The sequence below is a fragment of the Patagioenas fasciata genome, chromosome 10 (genome assembly GCF_037038585.1).
Source record: "Patagioenas fasciata isolate bPatFas1 chromosome 10, bPatFas1.hap1, whole genome shotgun sequence".
In the NCBI taxonomy this organism is placed as follows: Eukaryota; Metazoa; Chordata; class Aves; order Columbiformes; family Columbidae; genus Patagioenas; species Patagioenas fasciata.
The window spans coordinates 14,080,468-14,097,228 of NC_092529.1; the positions used below are offsets into that span (position 1 = coordinate 14,080,468).

General features: G+C 39.7%; 1 protein-coding gene across 12 annotated transcripts in view; it reads right to left on the reverse strand.

The window, feature by feature from the left end:
* Positions 1 to 16,761, reverse strand: part of LOC136105736 (contactin-4) — a 335,594-nt gene that overhangs the window by 72,980 nt on the left and 245,853 nt on the right. For all 12 annotated transcript variants that reach the window (XM_071813202.1, XM_071813201.1, XM_071813208.1 and 9 more), the window contains 3 exons: positions 8,872 to 9,075; positions 2,345 to 2,447; positions 1,530 to 1,714 (listed from right to left, as the gene is read on the reverse strand). In XM_071813202.1, coding sequence (XP_071669303.1) covers positions 1,530 to 1,714; positions 2,345 to 2,447; positions 8,872 to 9,075 — 492 coding nt within the window. The remainder of the gene's footprint in view (positions 1 to 1,529; positions 1,715 to 2,344; positions 2,448 to 8,871; positions 9,076 to 16,761) is intronic.

Genomic DNA, 16,761 nt, shown 5'->3' on the forward strand with positions numbered 1-16,761 from the left:
AGGAAGGAAGGTTTGGCTGTAGGTTGAGTAAAACTGTACAACTGATGAGTCTTTTCATTTACTGTCCACATAGAAAAAAATCAGGAGAAACATGTGGTGTCTGATGAGCAGAAAAAGAAATCTTCAACTCTTTTAATTAAAAAAAAAAAAAAAGGAAAAAAAAAACCCTTTAAATGAACCCTGGGTTCTTTCCTTAACATGAAAGATTTTACTATCTCCTTCTCTCCTTCTTCATGTCTTCTCATTTTACATTTTCCTTAGTTTTAAAAGGAGAAAAAACAGAAGCCCCAAAAGTTTTAATTTCCAAATTAAATGCCTTTTAGAAATATTTCCAATTTTTTAACATCCCTATGTGTGCCTCAAAAAAAACCAACCCATTACTCACCAAATTCAATCCAGTTGTGACAGGATTGTTAACTCCTAAACTCTTTTTCTGTGGCAAATTTACTATAAATCAAAAACATTCTTTTCATCTCTGGAGCTCAACCCAATCTTCCCTGCTGACAGAAGCTGGGCTCTCGGGAGCATTTGGGGGAGCAAAACCTGGGTTTCTCTCTGTGAGTTCAATAAAGAACGACACTCTACTATGCTCCTGAAGATGACAACAGGGCAGCAACAAAGCAAAGTTTTCTATGATGGTGGCGAAGTCTCTGCACACCTGAATGTGGGATATGTAACCTGCAGCCTTCTGCCCTCCAAAAAATATCCAACAGAAGCTAAGAAGCAAAACAACAGCCCATTTGTACCCCTAAAACCCTCTTGGTGACTCTTGTTCACCTCTACGGGAGTAATTCCCCAGTAACTCAGAACATGTAAAACTCTCCCTCTGCAAACTTTGTTCACCTCCTAGAAACAGTTAATTTGCTTCACAAGATGGAGCAGTGTCCAGTGGAAATTTGGGGATGGGCAGACACTTATATCAGGATGAGAGGCACTAATGCATTTTCTACTTAACAAAGAAGGCCTATGAAGCTGAAGTTTTACATTTTTACAGTGCTCAGATCACTGGTTCTTATTTCAGTGTAAGAAGAGCATGCATACAAAGCTTTTGGGTGAAGAGGATTCTGCCAGCTCCCACATGCTTAAATCCCAACTTTCCAGGCTGGGCAACCACTGACACCTCTTGAAAGCAGTCCTTGCTCGCTTAATAAGCAATTAACATTTATTAACACAAGCTGAGGCAACAGATACGTAATAAATCCCGAGTTGTAGCCACAAAAAGGCTCCACCAGAATACTTGCTCTACCCTCATAGCTTCAAGAAGGCAAATGAGCCATTTGCAAGTGTTTTCTGCACATTATAATGCCAACATCCTTCCAGCAATTCATTTTCATTCCAACTGCTCTGATTCTCAAATTAATATGCACCATTCAGATAGGATTTATTTCAAATTACACCCTTTTTGAGATGTGTTGCTTGTAGAAGAAAGTAATTTTAAAAATACTCCCCAAAATTACTTTCTCACAAAATATTAACTGCATATTGCACCCGATAAAATAAAACTCTCTGAAAGCAAGAAGACTGCTTACCATAAAATATCAGTTGTCCTCGTGCCACGTTTTTCCCTCTCACGTTTTCAGCTACACACTCATAGAGCCCAGCATCTTCCTGCTGAAAATTTGGGATTTCAAGAAGTCCACTTGATCTGTGTCTTCTGGCTTTTCTGGGTATCTGTTTCCCATCTGCTCTCCTCCAGCTAATAGTAGGAACTGGGCTAAAATAAGAAAAAAGAAAGCAAAATAAGACTCATAGAAAAAACTACGCATCTTGTCCTGATAAGCACTTGTCTGATCAACTTAACACTGTTTTGTGTTTGAGGATGATGAAGACATGAAGTGTCTGAAGGCTCTGGCACAAGATCTAAATACATTTATTATGGGTGGCTTGTATGTAATAAAAATAAACGTATAGACACCAATGGTGTACTGCTCATGCAGCCTTGAAAGCAGAGACTGTGTATTATAAAAATGTTGTTTCGATAAAGTTGAATTTTGGGTTCTGCTGTGACAATACACCCGTTTTCCTACCAGTCCCACATTTTATTTTGGAAGTGGTGCCAGTGTTCACTCTAGAAACAAGAGACATGTTTTAAGTGTTGCATGAGACCTCAAAACAGGAGATGCACAAACACATCTTTACAAAATAAGTTACATCTTCTCTCTTCCTTGGGAATTTCTTTTTGGTGAGCAAAGCCCCTGCTCCCCAAGTCCCTTATCTGTCACGCAAGCTTGCACTAGGTAACTCCTGCTGAGGAAAGTGAAGACTGGCAAGTCTTGCAAACTCTACTGTATAGCACTATCAAAGTAAGAAGCTGGAGGAATAATAATAATGGATCAAAACTTACTTCCCCAAGGCAAAGCACTCTAGTTTCACTGTTGTTCCTTTTGCAGATGGAACTGTTTCTGGGAATTGCACTTCTATTTTCGGCTCATACTCTCCCATCACCCCTGTGAACATAAAATATATGCTAAGGCTTGGTTGAATTTTTGCAATAAATTCACAAGTGTTCCCGTGCTAGCACAGAGCTGTTCTATACATCATTACTTGCCCAATTAATCCATTCATTTTAAACACAGTCTGTTTCTAACAGCCGTGTAGTGTGGGCTCTTCTCCCATTTACTGCCAGAGGAATATCTGAACCAGTGCTCCACGCCATCTGCCAAAGATTAAAATTTCTTCATGGCTCTGCTATCTTTTCGTTCTGAAGATCCTGATTTTTGCAGGTAGCTTGTGAAATATACCAATAAGGGAGGTTCACCACCTTCTAGAAAATGAAATGTGGAACAAATAGTCATTAGAAAAAGTTCTAAAAGCACTAGAGCTAATCAAGGCATCTATTAACTCCAAGAATTTAGATGCTCAGAGATCATATACTCTCTGTGTAATTTCTTTATTTTTATTACCATGGTAAATCAGGTATCGTGGCAGCCTCTTTATGAGATTGTGTTTAAAAATTTGGGCACATAAAAAGGCCTTTATATTAATGATAAATGGCTACGTTTCTACTCATTGTACTGTCTTAAAACTGGCACATCTAATTTCACGAATAGTGATTATCAGCTAACTGACGATTGCAGTTTAAATCAGAACTGCATGACGCATCCTGGACATTGGACAAGCACAGGACAGGCGAGGAGCAGGCAGGAGCAGTGTTGGATCAGATCAGATGAATGTCACCAGTATGCACAAATACAGAAATGAGATAGCACAAGTTTACAGAGATATTCAAGGTAAGTCAGGGCTGCTTATGGTGGCCTGTGATTGCAGAGCTGATTTCTGTCTCCCTGCTTTGCAAAGAGGATGCAACAAAAGCCTTTTTTTCTTTACTTTTTCACAGTTAAGAGTTTTAAAACTGAAAATGCTCAGTATGAGGCTTACATCAAGTCTAGCTTTACTTGCTGACACGTATATTACACGTTATATCATCTTTCTTCCAACCCGTTAATTGCAAACAAGCGTTGCTGCTACATTATATAAAGAGTAGCTCCTGCATAACATCAGTTATCAAAATTAAATGAATTTATTAACAATGAGAAAACTCTCTCCATAGTCATGTCCTGGCCAACACACACAGCAGGAAACCCATGAGTCTGTGTCAGCGCTGCAGCATTCACATACTATAGAAACAAGAATTACATGGCACGCTGCTTGTTAGGCCTCTGCACATTAACACCGTGGCCCTGAAGGGCTGGAAGTGGATGTTACAGTCGACCTCATAGAAAATCCTCTCTGTTCTCCTGATTGCAACTTGCCAAATCTTGGCAATCCTGCCTAAATTTCTCCATGCTCCATGCTAAACATCTGCTGGGTGAGTTTTGGTCAAGCCAAAACCAGTTACTGCTCCATGGTGTCCAAGGGCACAGCTAGGCATGAATGTCTGGGAGCAGCAGGACCGTTTGGCTGATATTAGAACTTATTGAGATCTTTTCCCAGAAGAGCATTTCCATGTTTTGCAATGAAGACTGCAAATTTGGCAGAGGAAGAGCCCTTGAAGATATGTTTCCCATGAAAGCCTGGCCAGATTCAGGCAGCTGCCTCAGTTTAGAAGATGCTGCCTTTCAGATTAGAGACTTACCTGGAGAAATCATGATCTCCATCACCCTCAAGTGAAGAGTTCCACAGTACCTGTGCCACAGGCCACCCCCCACCCCACCACAGCCCAGGCGTGCGAGAAGAGAGGATGCAGCTTGTCCAAAACCATTCCACAGGCTCTGTCGGCAGCTGGCCGGAGGGTGGGAGATGACACCATGGTCAAATAACACAGGAGAAAGGAGGCTGCCCAGGGGAGCCTCCTGCCCACTGAAAGGCCAACTACAAACCAGTCCTCAACTAGCAAAGTTGGATACAAGACCAATTCCCACGCAGACAGTCCTTATTTTTTGTGCTGTTCCTAGGTGATTTAAGACCTGACTTAGCCATGCAGGTAGAAGGGATGGGGAAGTAAATAAAAGGACTAAAATAGACACCAGGTTTGTAGCTTGCAAAACACTTTCAGTGTCATGGCACATCAGGTGCTATATGTGTTTGCATTTCAGAGGCTTTCATATTTTTCTTCCAATTTCAAGGCTTAAAAATGTGCTTTTGGATTAAAACCCCAGGAATTCAGAAGCAAGCTAATTTGTCTGAGGAGATGATATGCATTTCCTGACAACACCTGTGAAATGTTAAAAGTTTAATTGGTCCATACAGCTGCTGCTGATGGTAATTTTATTGCAGGACTATTTTGGTTCTTTCCTACTATTACTGTTTTAATTCTGATGTAAAAAATCTAAAGCGTATTTTAAAGAGAAGTAAAGTACTGCAAGAGCAGCTCTCAAAACCTGGGTGGCTCTCAACAGGTTTTGCCTGGTGCTTGCTGCAGGGTCAGGGTGGCCCAGAGGGTCCCAAAGGTGGTGGTGGGGATGGCACCCCTGGTACCTGCTGCCCTTCCAGGGGAGAATGGTGCAGAAACTGTGGCCTTGATGGGGATAGGGCAGCCAGATGGCAGACAGGTTTTGATTAAATGGAGGAGATGGTGTTGCAGGTTTGTTCCTTTCCAGTCCATATCACTCAGCGAGCTGCCAGACGGCTTGTCCAGCATTCAAACTTAAATCCTCCTTTTTTTTTTTTTTGTGTTTTCTGAGCTGCAATAAATGCCACAATCCTAGTGGAAACATTGCTTCAGGCTTTAGGATAATTCTCGTTCTTCGGTGCTGTATACATTTAGCTATTTATTACATTTCCCAACATGAAAATAGCCCAGAGAGCCCTTTCTCCACAACGGGAAGTACCAGTTGGTAGCACTAGGGCTAATTCCCCTCATTCCTGCAAAATGCAAGCTGAAGCCCAACCTCAATACCTTGAGAAATCTAGAAAACCATAACAACTTTTATTTTTTCCTTTTATACACTAGCACTCTTACATGATGTGAAAGGGGGAGCTGCTTGTCATTCACAAAGACCTGTTCTGGAATATGGGTACACATTTCAAGAGAACAGGTCCCAAACTATAAATGTGCAGTTTCAGGGACTGCTGCACTTCCATAATATTGTCTGTAAATCCTTTACCCACCTGTATTGCAAGCATTCTCACCACAGTTACATGAAAATATTTAAACAGTGAGTGATTGCATGCATCTGTGGAAGGGAATTAAGGGACAGAGGAAAAACATCCTTTTCCCAGCACACACTGTACTTATCACCATCACATAACCTCTGTCCATAGAAGCAGAGTTTGAGCTCACACTGACCACAACAGCTGCATTGGCACAGTCTGTTCCTAACACCATCCTGTAGCCCTCTATGATATTTATCTCTCCAATGCGGAAAATCTGTCTGAAGATAACTAATGGGATAAGAGGCACCTTCTGTTTCCACAGTACAGCGACATGGAAGGAAGCAGAGTTCTGTCAACAAGAGCATGTACTGCTGGTTCGAACAAAACGCTGCAAATGGTGGGAGATCTGTAGCTCCCAAGCCTTGCAGCTGAAAACGAGCAAAACACAAGCACAAAAGGCACAGGTGGGGAAGGCAATCTGCCTACAGGATCTGATTTCATCCCCTACACCCATATCTTTTCCTCTTACAGATTACAGCTCAACAGCCTGGCATTGTAATGCAAGCAGCACTTGAAAGAAACATGCTGAAAAGCAGTTTTTCCAAGATGATTACATTAAAATAAAATAACCACAACAAAGATGGCAGGTATTTGACGTAAAAAGCCTAAATGATTTACAACTAAGTCTAAAAAACTTACTGCCATGAATTGTAGAAAAAATGTGAAAAGAAACCTCAGGGCCATAGGGAGATCTCAGTTCAGCATGTGCCATCCTGCACACACACAGCAATGAGCTGCTCCAAGGGAATGAGGACTGTTCATTAGTTCCATGAGAAGTCTGAACATTGGATGCAGTAAGAATACCTGTTGTGTGACTCGTACACCTATCTGTTAAAACAATCGAAATTCCTTAGACTGAACAGCATAGGGTCAGCCCAACTGTGAGCATCCAAGCTCCATTTTCTTCCTATAGCTCCAGAGTCAGGAATTTTTAAAGTTTTTGAGTGAGAGATTATCATTGGCATAAAAGGAAAGAGTATTCTGTTTTTCTCTCTTTAACTCAGTATGAAATAAATAAAAACCAAGTCTAGGTGCTATTCTTAGTTCTACATGACCAGTATTCCTTTTGGATAATGTCTTACTCCACTAGTTTCTTTCAAAGAAACAGGGACCTATAATTAATTCTCTGTGACAGCAAAAATGTTTTGCCGTTTAAAAATAACTTCGACTTCTGAAAAAAACCCACAAATTTCACAAGGAGATTGTCTTATGGTACCAAGATTTTTGCAGAATTCACAAAAAGTACTTCAATGTGAAGCCAACCAGACAATAACTTGCTAACTTTTAGCAACAAACTGTTTTATGAAGACTGCATTGGAGAAGGTCAGACACTCTGGCTGGGACACCAGCCTAGAGCTGAGTGGCTTCAGAGCTGCATCAATCCCTTGGTAACCGGGAAGCTGCTGGGGACAAAGGGACCCCCCGTCCCTTCTCGCCAGCTTGGTGCCTGCCCGGGTGGCAGCTGGAGGAGCAGCTCAGTGCACATATATTCACCAGGAAAGCTCCATTATGAACATTTTTCCACTTAACTCGCTAATTGAAACTAAATGGAACTGAAACATTAATTGTTGATGAGCTAGCCTCTGAGCCTACTAATTTAATGATAAAAAGTTGTAAGGAAAATAACATGTCATATAAATTCAGATATACTCAACAGATATGAATACAAATGATAAACAAGACAACTTTCCCAGTGGAAATATGATGTGCCTCAGATTTTACTAGCTTCTGTTGTTCACACTTCTGAAGTAACATATATAATTTTGCTTTTTAAGTTTGATAGTATGTTACATTCAGATTTTATAGGGTTACTCTATGTGAAATCAAATATTGAGACCTGCTGATTTTTAAAACGAAGCTTCCCTGTAATACTAGTGCAATCCTATTTTAAAATACACATTTAGTCCATCTTCAGCTTTGAATAAAGCTGTCTTTGGTTCTACAGATACAGCAGTACTTTGCTTGTTTAACTCAGGGATGTATTCCCCAGCCCCTCAGAGGCTCAATTACAGTTTCATATCTTTAATAAACAGCAGAGAACACTTCAAAGGAATCAGAGAACATTCCTGTGAATTATCTCAGGAAAGCAATCAGTCCCTGTAAATAAAGCAGAGTGCATGGAGAAGCAATGCACTGGGGTGAGGCACTTTACAATCATCCCAGCATCAGCCCTGTCTTGGAACGGAAGCTGACATCAAGCTGGATTGTGATAAATGGATGCACTTTCAGCTAGGTAAGGTTTGCATAAAAGTCTTGCTAATATAATACTTCAAAATATTTCTTCTCCAATGCTGAAAATGTTAATATGAGACAAATTAAAATATTCCTCTTTATCTTTCATACATCAGACAACTTAGTATGGACTCAGAGGGACAGATTTACTGTCACTGGGTTTACAGAAATGCAGCCTTCCCTGTAACGGAGAGCAGATTTGGCACAGATCTGGAAAAACAACTGTCCCAGACGAACTGCGGCACTTTCTCATCACAACATTTCCAAACTCCCTGTCCACAGGAATGACGCTAATGTGTTGGGGACAGCTAAGGGCTGTAGTAGTCAACAACTGGCAAAAATGAGCCTGTATTCTACAAGCGAAGAATTTGTGTCAAATATCACTAGGTGACAATGGATCTTCTTCTAGAAGAAGTTTCTAATAGTGTGCTTCTATTTCTGGAACAAATGTCCTAACAGTTTTCCTTTAAACAGACAAATTTAAATTAAATTTTATTACAAATTAGCATGCAAATTTATTTTTCTTATCTACTCAAAACTGACAATGATATAAATCAACTGTCTGTATAAATTTAGAATCCTCTTTTGGTTTCTTCTTGCTTTTTTTGTATTATTCCACGGACACTAAAAATAGCACCAATTCTGCTGAGAAGTACATCCTGAGCTAACAGTTACCAGAACAACAAAGTGCTTTTGTTCACTTTTGGGATGCATGAAATGAGCAAAAATGTAGTATATCCAAAGTCTAAAATCTATTTTATTTCCTGTCTTTGGCCAAGTGTCACCAAATTTTTCTTTTATCATTATTGCCTGATACTGAGATTTGGCCACAGCATCATAAACCCCACCGCCATCTGCAACTTTGAACCACAACTAAAGCAGATGTCTCCAGCCTCACTGAATTTCTGTGAAGGGGGAAAATCTCTCCCTTCACTCTGGTATAAATATTTCAGGCCATTTCTGAATTTCTGGATGACAGTCAGTCAAATAAAACAATATGAACTCACCAGCCCCAGCCCCCAGTTCCCCTCCTCTAAGTCCTACCGTCGTTCCGGAGGATGAGCGGGGTGGGGGGACCTAGGACCCTGCTGTCCGTCACCGTGTTCGTCACCACACACGTGTAGTTGCCCACATCTGAAGCTTCTACCTTCGCGATGTACAAGTTTCCAGTCTCTTGTGAAACGAAGCGGCGGTTGTCCTGGTGTACGAAGGTCGGGTACTCATTGAAGATCCAGGCGTAGGTGAGATCTGGAAGCACAAGGTACTACCAGTGTGACATAGGGCACTGTCTGATGCTGAGCTCCATCACAAGCCCAACCTACAGCCCCCAAATGATTTTCTCCTTGCCTCCTTTGGTTAGGGAAATTGGATATATCACCGCACATGAAATGACAAAAAGGCTAACATTTTGCAAGTTCTCATATTTATGGCTAGAAACATAAATTTCCAACCATGACACTTCTGAGCCAACACATGGATCTAATATTCTTGTTGCTCCAATTCTTCCGATTCAGAATATAACGCATTTTACAAGAATCTCATTTTTTTTTCATGGACATTTCAGCCTGATTCATGAGATTCATGACCTTTTTTTTTTTTTTTCTCCCTTTAAAGACAGTTCGGTGAAGGATCCGTTGAGCTGTTTATCACCCACTGTACGTTTTATTTCTTTGGAATTTCTGACTCAGTAAAACACTGCAAACTAAATTAAACTGCTGTAACCTTCTCTATGACTAATTAGATAGTACACTGTGTTTTATAAGGCATCTTTTGAAGTTATTTGAACAGTAAAAGTGAGAGAAATGTCAGAAGTGGTTGCAGAGTTTGTAAGTGAGGCTAAATGCACTATAACCCTATAATATTTGCATAAGACTAAACACCCTGAAAATGCTTGAAGAACTAACATGAATACAAGATTGTTGTAGCTTTCTAAGGGAACACTAATTATGCTGAAAAGCATATTCTTAGTTTAATACTCTAATGAGCCATAACTGTAATTGACCTCAACTACCATTACTTTAGAAAATATATTCTGCCCTCACATTCCACTGTTTACATATATAAGAGGCTGAACGCAGATTGTTGGCTTTATTTCTTTATTTTTAACAACAGGATTATAGAATGTCTACTTAGACTTTTAGCATGATATGATAATTATGTTTATGTGGGAATATCTAATCATCATATTTACACGTGCATCTAATTATAAGTAACCTCATACTGATGTCAAGAGGATACTCAGAGCAAACAAGGTACCACTTCTCAGCTGGCTTATTATTTTCTGCAAGTAGTTAAGCTTTTTTAGTTGTTGTTGTTTGTTTTTTTTTTTTTTGATTTTTTTTTTTTTTAATTTACTCTTGGTAAACAATTATCTTGTTCTCCAGAAACATCCAGCAATAGGCCAATAAACATCACTACCCTGGAAGGCACAGAGGCATTGAAATTTGAGTGAATCTTCCCATAGCATGTTTCCACCAAAGCCCCCCAAACTCTGCAATACATTTTGCATTGACTGTGGAATGGTGAATTAACTATATATTCCTCAGAAAAAACACAGAACTGGGAAGTCTCGCTGGATCAACAATCCCCTTCCCACTCTAACCTTCTCCAGAAGGTTATGTAGCGCTACTCTTAAATTTACCCTAGAAGCAGCAAGGGTTTTGTTTCCCACTTTTCTGTTGTAAAACGCTATTACTTTAATTGCTAAGAAACCTCTAATTTTCAGGTTAAATATTTTCATTACGAGTCTATATCCATGTGCTTCTGGGCTAATGATGCCTTTAACCTAAAGTGTTCTTATCTCTTTGCTAGTGAGAGCCATCAAGGGCCCTTATGCCTTCATTTTCAAGACAAGCTTTATGATAATATGATCGTGTAGTAGATTTTCCCAGCCTCTGTCTTAGTCAAAAGATTTGAATATTTGTGTCATTTGAGCTGAGTGCTAGGTTGGAATTGCTGGGTAAGCAGGTCACAGGAGAGCAGAAGGCAAATGTAAAGTTGTGCAACAGTGAAGAGTTCTGATCAAAGAGGGCATCAAATGGTGATGATCTGGGATTCCTCCAAACAGGGAAACCCAACACAGTAGGTACTAAAGGAGACCTATTTCTAGAGCAGAAAACATCAAAATCTCCCCAAAAGCCATCTTCAAGCTCTACTAATTTGGCTACATAAAACTGAGTAATGTAACAAAGATGTTGCAACTCTGCCTTCCTTTCACTACAACAAATCGTTGTCCAGAAAAAAATAATCTGCCCAAATTACACAGCCGTAGATATTAGGAGAAATCCATTATTGCTGTACAATATTTACAACAACTGGATAATTCTCTCTGTCTCAAACAACACGGGACTGATGGAATACAAAGCACAGGAAATAACACAGACTGGAGCATCTATAAGTACATTTGCTTATGTAGCAATATGTAAATAAATACTATATCAAACTCACTTTGATTTCCTTAGAGATCCTAGTGCAATATTTATGGCTTTTCAAACTTGACAGATTTCTTTTGATAAGGTTTCACATACTAATTGCTCTGGAAGTGATAGACAGTTCACATCCCATAGGCAATTTGTAACAACTGTGTAAACAGACACTTAAAATACAGCCCAAGATGGCTCCTGGTGACTGCATGTGATTGAAACATTTACCAAAGCTACAGTCATGGAGTCTTTCAGTACAAAGAACGAGCAGTAACAGGCAACTCGTGGTTCTCTAATTACACATTAGACTCTACATCCTGGCAGAATTTATTACAAACTTCACCTTTCTCATTTGGAGCCCTTTTCATGCAATTTTCCCTAATTTACAATGCTTTTAATTTCCTGTTTAAAGCACATTTGAGTAGCTCTATCAAACAGAGTATGTTCCAAATGTTTCTGACCCATACTTGCTGTTTTTAAAGATGAGCAGAAGCTCAGCTCACTGCAATCCCACCTACAGCAGTGGAGCAACTGCCTGGTTATCCACTGCAAAAATCATACTTTGATACAGTCCCTTTCTTCATTGCCCTGAAGGTCTAGGTTTTCATGATAGACCGGAATGAGATGAAGATTTTTGGGTGGCAAATCTTCACTTCTGTAGTGATTATTAGGCAAGGACAGGGTGATGGAGAAGTTACTTGTACATTTTTTGTACAGATAATCTATGCACCCTGGCTCAAGCCGTCACCAGATAGAAGATATTCAACCCCAAATCTTTTCTTGCTCTACCAACTACATAAAGACCATTTTCCATCTACACAAATGCATCTTGATGGCTTACACACACTAACACCACAGGGACGTGCTAGAAGGAGGAAAGTGGATTTATTTTTGCTGAAAGAATGCAAGTTTCTGCGCACAAGGTCCCAAGTTGCTAGGTATTTGCTCTGCTGCTCCAAAGTAAAGACAACGACAGGGAAGAGTGTCCTAAATTAGTTAATATCATTCATCTATTGCAAAGGAGCCTATGGAAAATTGAGGCTTGTGAGGAGCAGTGGAAGTTGAGAAGCTTACAGGTGTGTTAGCAGAAATTTCATGTGACTTTGGCCATGAAGGATGGTGGAAGCGATGGACACAAACATGCAGAGCTGTGAATCACTTCCAGACAGACACGTGGCAGGGAAGTCTACCGCCTCATTAACCTCTTCTCCACATTCCCTCCCCTGCCACTGCAGCAGAGGCTTTCAGGAGCAGCTCAATCACACAGAGATAACACAGTACACTTGCCATTAATATTTATGTCTCTGGGCTAGTGATAGGCAGGAGAACATGATAGGCAGTGTACGGCAGGTAGGTTATATGCCTCAAACATCCATCTATACAACATCAGACAGGAACAGTCTTGATTCAAAGCTCCACCGACAGCATTTTACTCAAGTTGCTATTTGCAAAGTTGTTTTACTTAAACGTGTGTGGCAGCAATACTAAACAAAAGAAGCCAGAATCCTTTTTCTTCATTCTTTTTATCCCTTTCAGAGACTTTCTCACACCAGTTGATCCCACTGACACCCAGGCTACCTCTGTGTTTCAGGACCAAGTGTACTAACCACAAACACATATCCTGTATCACCTACAAATATCAATGACTGTTTAAAAGTAGAACCCAAGGCCTCTTCCACTATTCCATGGCTAAGTATCATGGTTTAACAAAATTTATAGCAGCCAGCACCTGCCATCGGCTTTAGGAATTAAAAAGGAAATAAATTATTCAAGCCACTTGAATGAAGATTTTGCAAATTTAAGGTATGTTTTTTTATTCTATCACCAGAGCACAGACAAATTCCCCCCTTGCTCGCAGCGAAGATTCTCCTGGATCTGCTTTCCTTGATCAAATTCAGATCTTGTTATTTTTCTAAAGCATTTGATGATAAACTCTTCTAAAATGTGAGTCTCTCCTTTGCTGCTCTAAGAAGACTTGCTGCTTGAGACAAGAAACAATGATAAAGACACTGTAAATTTTAAACTTTCTCTAAATGACAGCAAGTGGTAAAAAAATGTTTCCAAAAGCTGAACAGAAATTCTGTTATGAGTAATTAATATAATTAGACCACATGGTTTGCCAAAATGATGTTCTGTGGTCTTCTGTCTTGTTACAACCATACAATTTTGTCTTTTCCTTGTCTTTGCCTTTAGTACAAGAAACACTTTTCTTGATTTTTTTTTTTTTAAAAGTCTCTTCCATAAAGTCAGGGCTGCCACTTAAATATGTCTCTGTATCTATTATAGGAAAAGCTATTAAAACATCAAGACTATGGTAACCATAAAATTGAATAGAAGAATGAAATTTTGAAATTAGTATTAACCAAAAAATGGGGATCATTTGTCATTTTTAATAAGAACAGTGTGGTACAATACACTATTATTTTTATAGGCATTACTGAAAGTTACAAAGATTAATCCAATCTTCAATGACTCCTATAATTTCTATATTATCACTTACTATGTCACTTTCAAGTTGGACAGGCACGAACTGCTTTTCCATGTGAAACAAAAGATTTGCAGAATTTCCTGTAAATCTTAATGCACAAAAACTATAGTGCATAACACACGGCAAGAAACAAATAGGAAAATAAGAAAATCCTCCCTTCATAACAATCCCAAGCAACCCAAACTATAATTGCAGTAGTACAGCATTTTGGAAGAGCAGTACATAATTTTGAGACATTTTGATATGAAAGGTCAAGGCTCGTGCCGGTATGCTATAAATAACAATTTAAATCCAGATATGGTGAATACAGCAATGTCAGTTAGGTTTGCACTTTCCTTGATCATGTACCTCCATAAAATTGTGATTGCTTTTTTAACTTTCCAAATGCAATTTATTCTTATTTATTATGTATGGGAAGTACTGGAATTTTGCTGTCTATTTTAACACACACCTCTGCTTTCCCTGTCATAGACCTTTCCAGATTATAGCTGACAGCAAGAGCGAAGTCACAGGAAGCTTTTCCTGGAGAGAAGCTTTTCCCCTCAGCCTGCAGCTATTGCAGTGCAACTGGAGGTAGCAAGGACCTGGATGTAGCATTGTGCTTTTATATGATTTAGCACAGACACGTGTTTCTTGGTGCTGTGTGTGTTACTGCCCATGTCAGCTGCAATCCGGATTCCCATGAGAGATACTGATGAGTGAGTGAGCCTGGACTGTCCTCATCCTCCAGCATGTGCTCTGTTCCAGCCTAGGAAGTACCGAATGGTCACACCTCCTATTTATTTAACGTATTCAAATACTGCGCAACAACATTTTGCCATGCAAAACCCCAACAATACCCCATATCCCCCCCCACATCCAGTTAATAAAAGCTATTAACATTGCAGTATCATATCCAAGCCTGGCCAAGACATAACTTTCATTTATACAGAAATATTAATAGGATAACACTGCCCTGATTCAAGAGAAGGAAGAACCCGGCCGTTAATACCACCTTTGTACACCTCTGCAACCACACAGGCTCAAGTGGGTAATGGCTCTGTCAACAACAGTGTTGCATAAACTTCATAAAAGACTCATTTTTGGTGAACAATTTGTAGATTTTTTTTATTTTCTGCTTTGATTGCTTGCATTCCCCTGTGTTCAAATTTCTCTTAAGAGGTATTAACAGGATGTTTTGATGGTTAGAGTAAATTTGGGCAATGATGAAGCGTAACTGATTATCTGATGAGTATCCTGTGAATTCATACTGTATTCTCATCTTGCTGACTAAATTTTGTTGACTGCTTGCTGGGGTATTCATAATTTCAGATTTCACTGGGATTTGATTAAGCAATCAACATCCATAGCCCTCTGAATAACATAACGTGAATGGGAAAGGAGGCTCAATGCACCACAACACACTGTCTGAGAGTGCACTGGGGATGAGGAAAGAGGATTATCAGGGAAAGACGAATCCGTAGCACAATATACCAATATACCACCAGTCCCCAAGGCTCCTGCCCACCCATACCAGTTGTCTGCTGGTAGCTGCACTGTGGTTTCTGAAGTTTTTGAACATTTTTCTCTTTCACAGTTTTATTTTAATAGTAAAGCTACACAAATAACGCACTGTACACCTTTTTTTTTTTTTTTTTTTTTTTTGTGGGCCTACAGATAATTTCCTTGCCCTGCTAGCACTTTGGGTCAATTTTTTACCTTCTCTCCTTAAATAATTGCCGAGGATTTTAAAGGAATCAACCTGGGTGCAAACATCACTTTGTAATTCTCCCCTTGGCTCTGTGCTCTGCCCTCTCCATCACACAGGGCTGCCCAGCTATATAACACCACAGCTTCAGTGCCTCAAATGCAAGTTTTAATAGGAAGAATAATGAATAATTAACAAGATTAATCTAAAGTTAATAATTCATTTCTGCATGAACCCTCATCTATGCTAAACCTGATGATGCAGTTACTTAGCAGCCAGCCAGTCAACCGTAGTCACACAAAGAAAAGTGTTGTCCTTGCCAGACAGGACAGAAAAAAAGCACGTGCCCTTCATCTTCCCTAAAATTAGTGAATTGCTTTGCAGAATTTAACTCAGAATAGTACAAAAGTGCCACTAGTCACTGTTGTCAGTGACAATATGGTGATGATGGGAATTACCATAAATTGTGAAATCATGGAAGGCAATGAACAGACTTTGAGGTCATTTCTCCAACCTGAGACACCTCTGAGGTTTTTCAAACTTTTTCTTACAAACGGTGTATAAATTCCGATATGGTCTAACAGGGCACAACACACACTAGTGTGTAACTGTGCCCATATGTTTCGTAGTGCTGGTTTATGGTAACAGAAAAGCTGGATACATATATATATATATCTACATGTACATTAATGAGTCAGAAGAGTAGAAGAATGAGGAAAATGAACAAACAGCCAAGTTCTGTGTCAGACTCATCCTCATAGCAATTTGCATTGCAATGCGTGCAGGGCTGTGGTTGCTTCCCAGCCCCTTGACTCCATGCTCACCGAGCATGTAGAGCTTCACATATGGGTAATTAAAAAGGTGAGAGGTCTTAATTACCTGAAGCCTAATCAATAGTCACCTCTATCTGCTGCATCTCTATTTTTCTGTATCTCTAAAATAGTTAAATATTTGATGGCTGTACACAATTGACCTGGCTTATCTCTCACAAACAGCTTCCAGCACCAGTCGATGGCTGGCTACACCGGCTGCCATGGCACCAGGAACATTAATGACTACTGCATTGCACTGTTAGGGATTTTGACAAAATTTTAACCTGAAGTTCCCTCAGGGAGAAAAATCAACAGCAACTCTTATCTTTGACTGAACAGAAGATGTTATGTGATTGAGAGTCCCGTGCTGTTGTATTTACTACAGTTAAATACACAAACCAATTTAAAAAATGTCTGATGGACAGCAGACACTCTCCCACACCCATACCAATCTAGCATACAGGCTGACAGGTTTTGGAAGAAACTATGGGGTTTTTTTGTCTGATAAACTTCATAAACTATCTT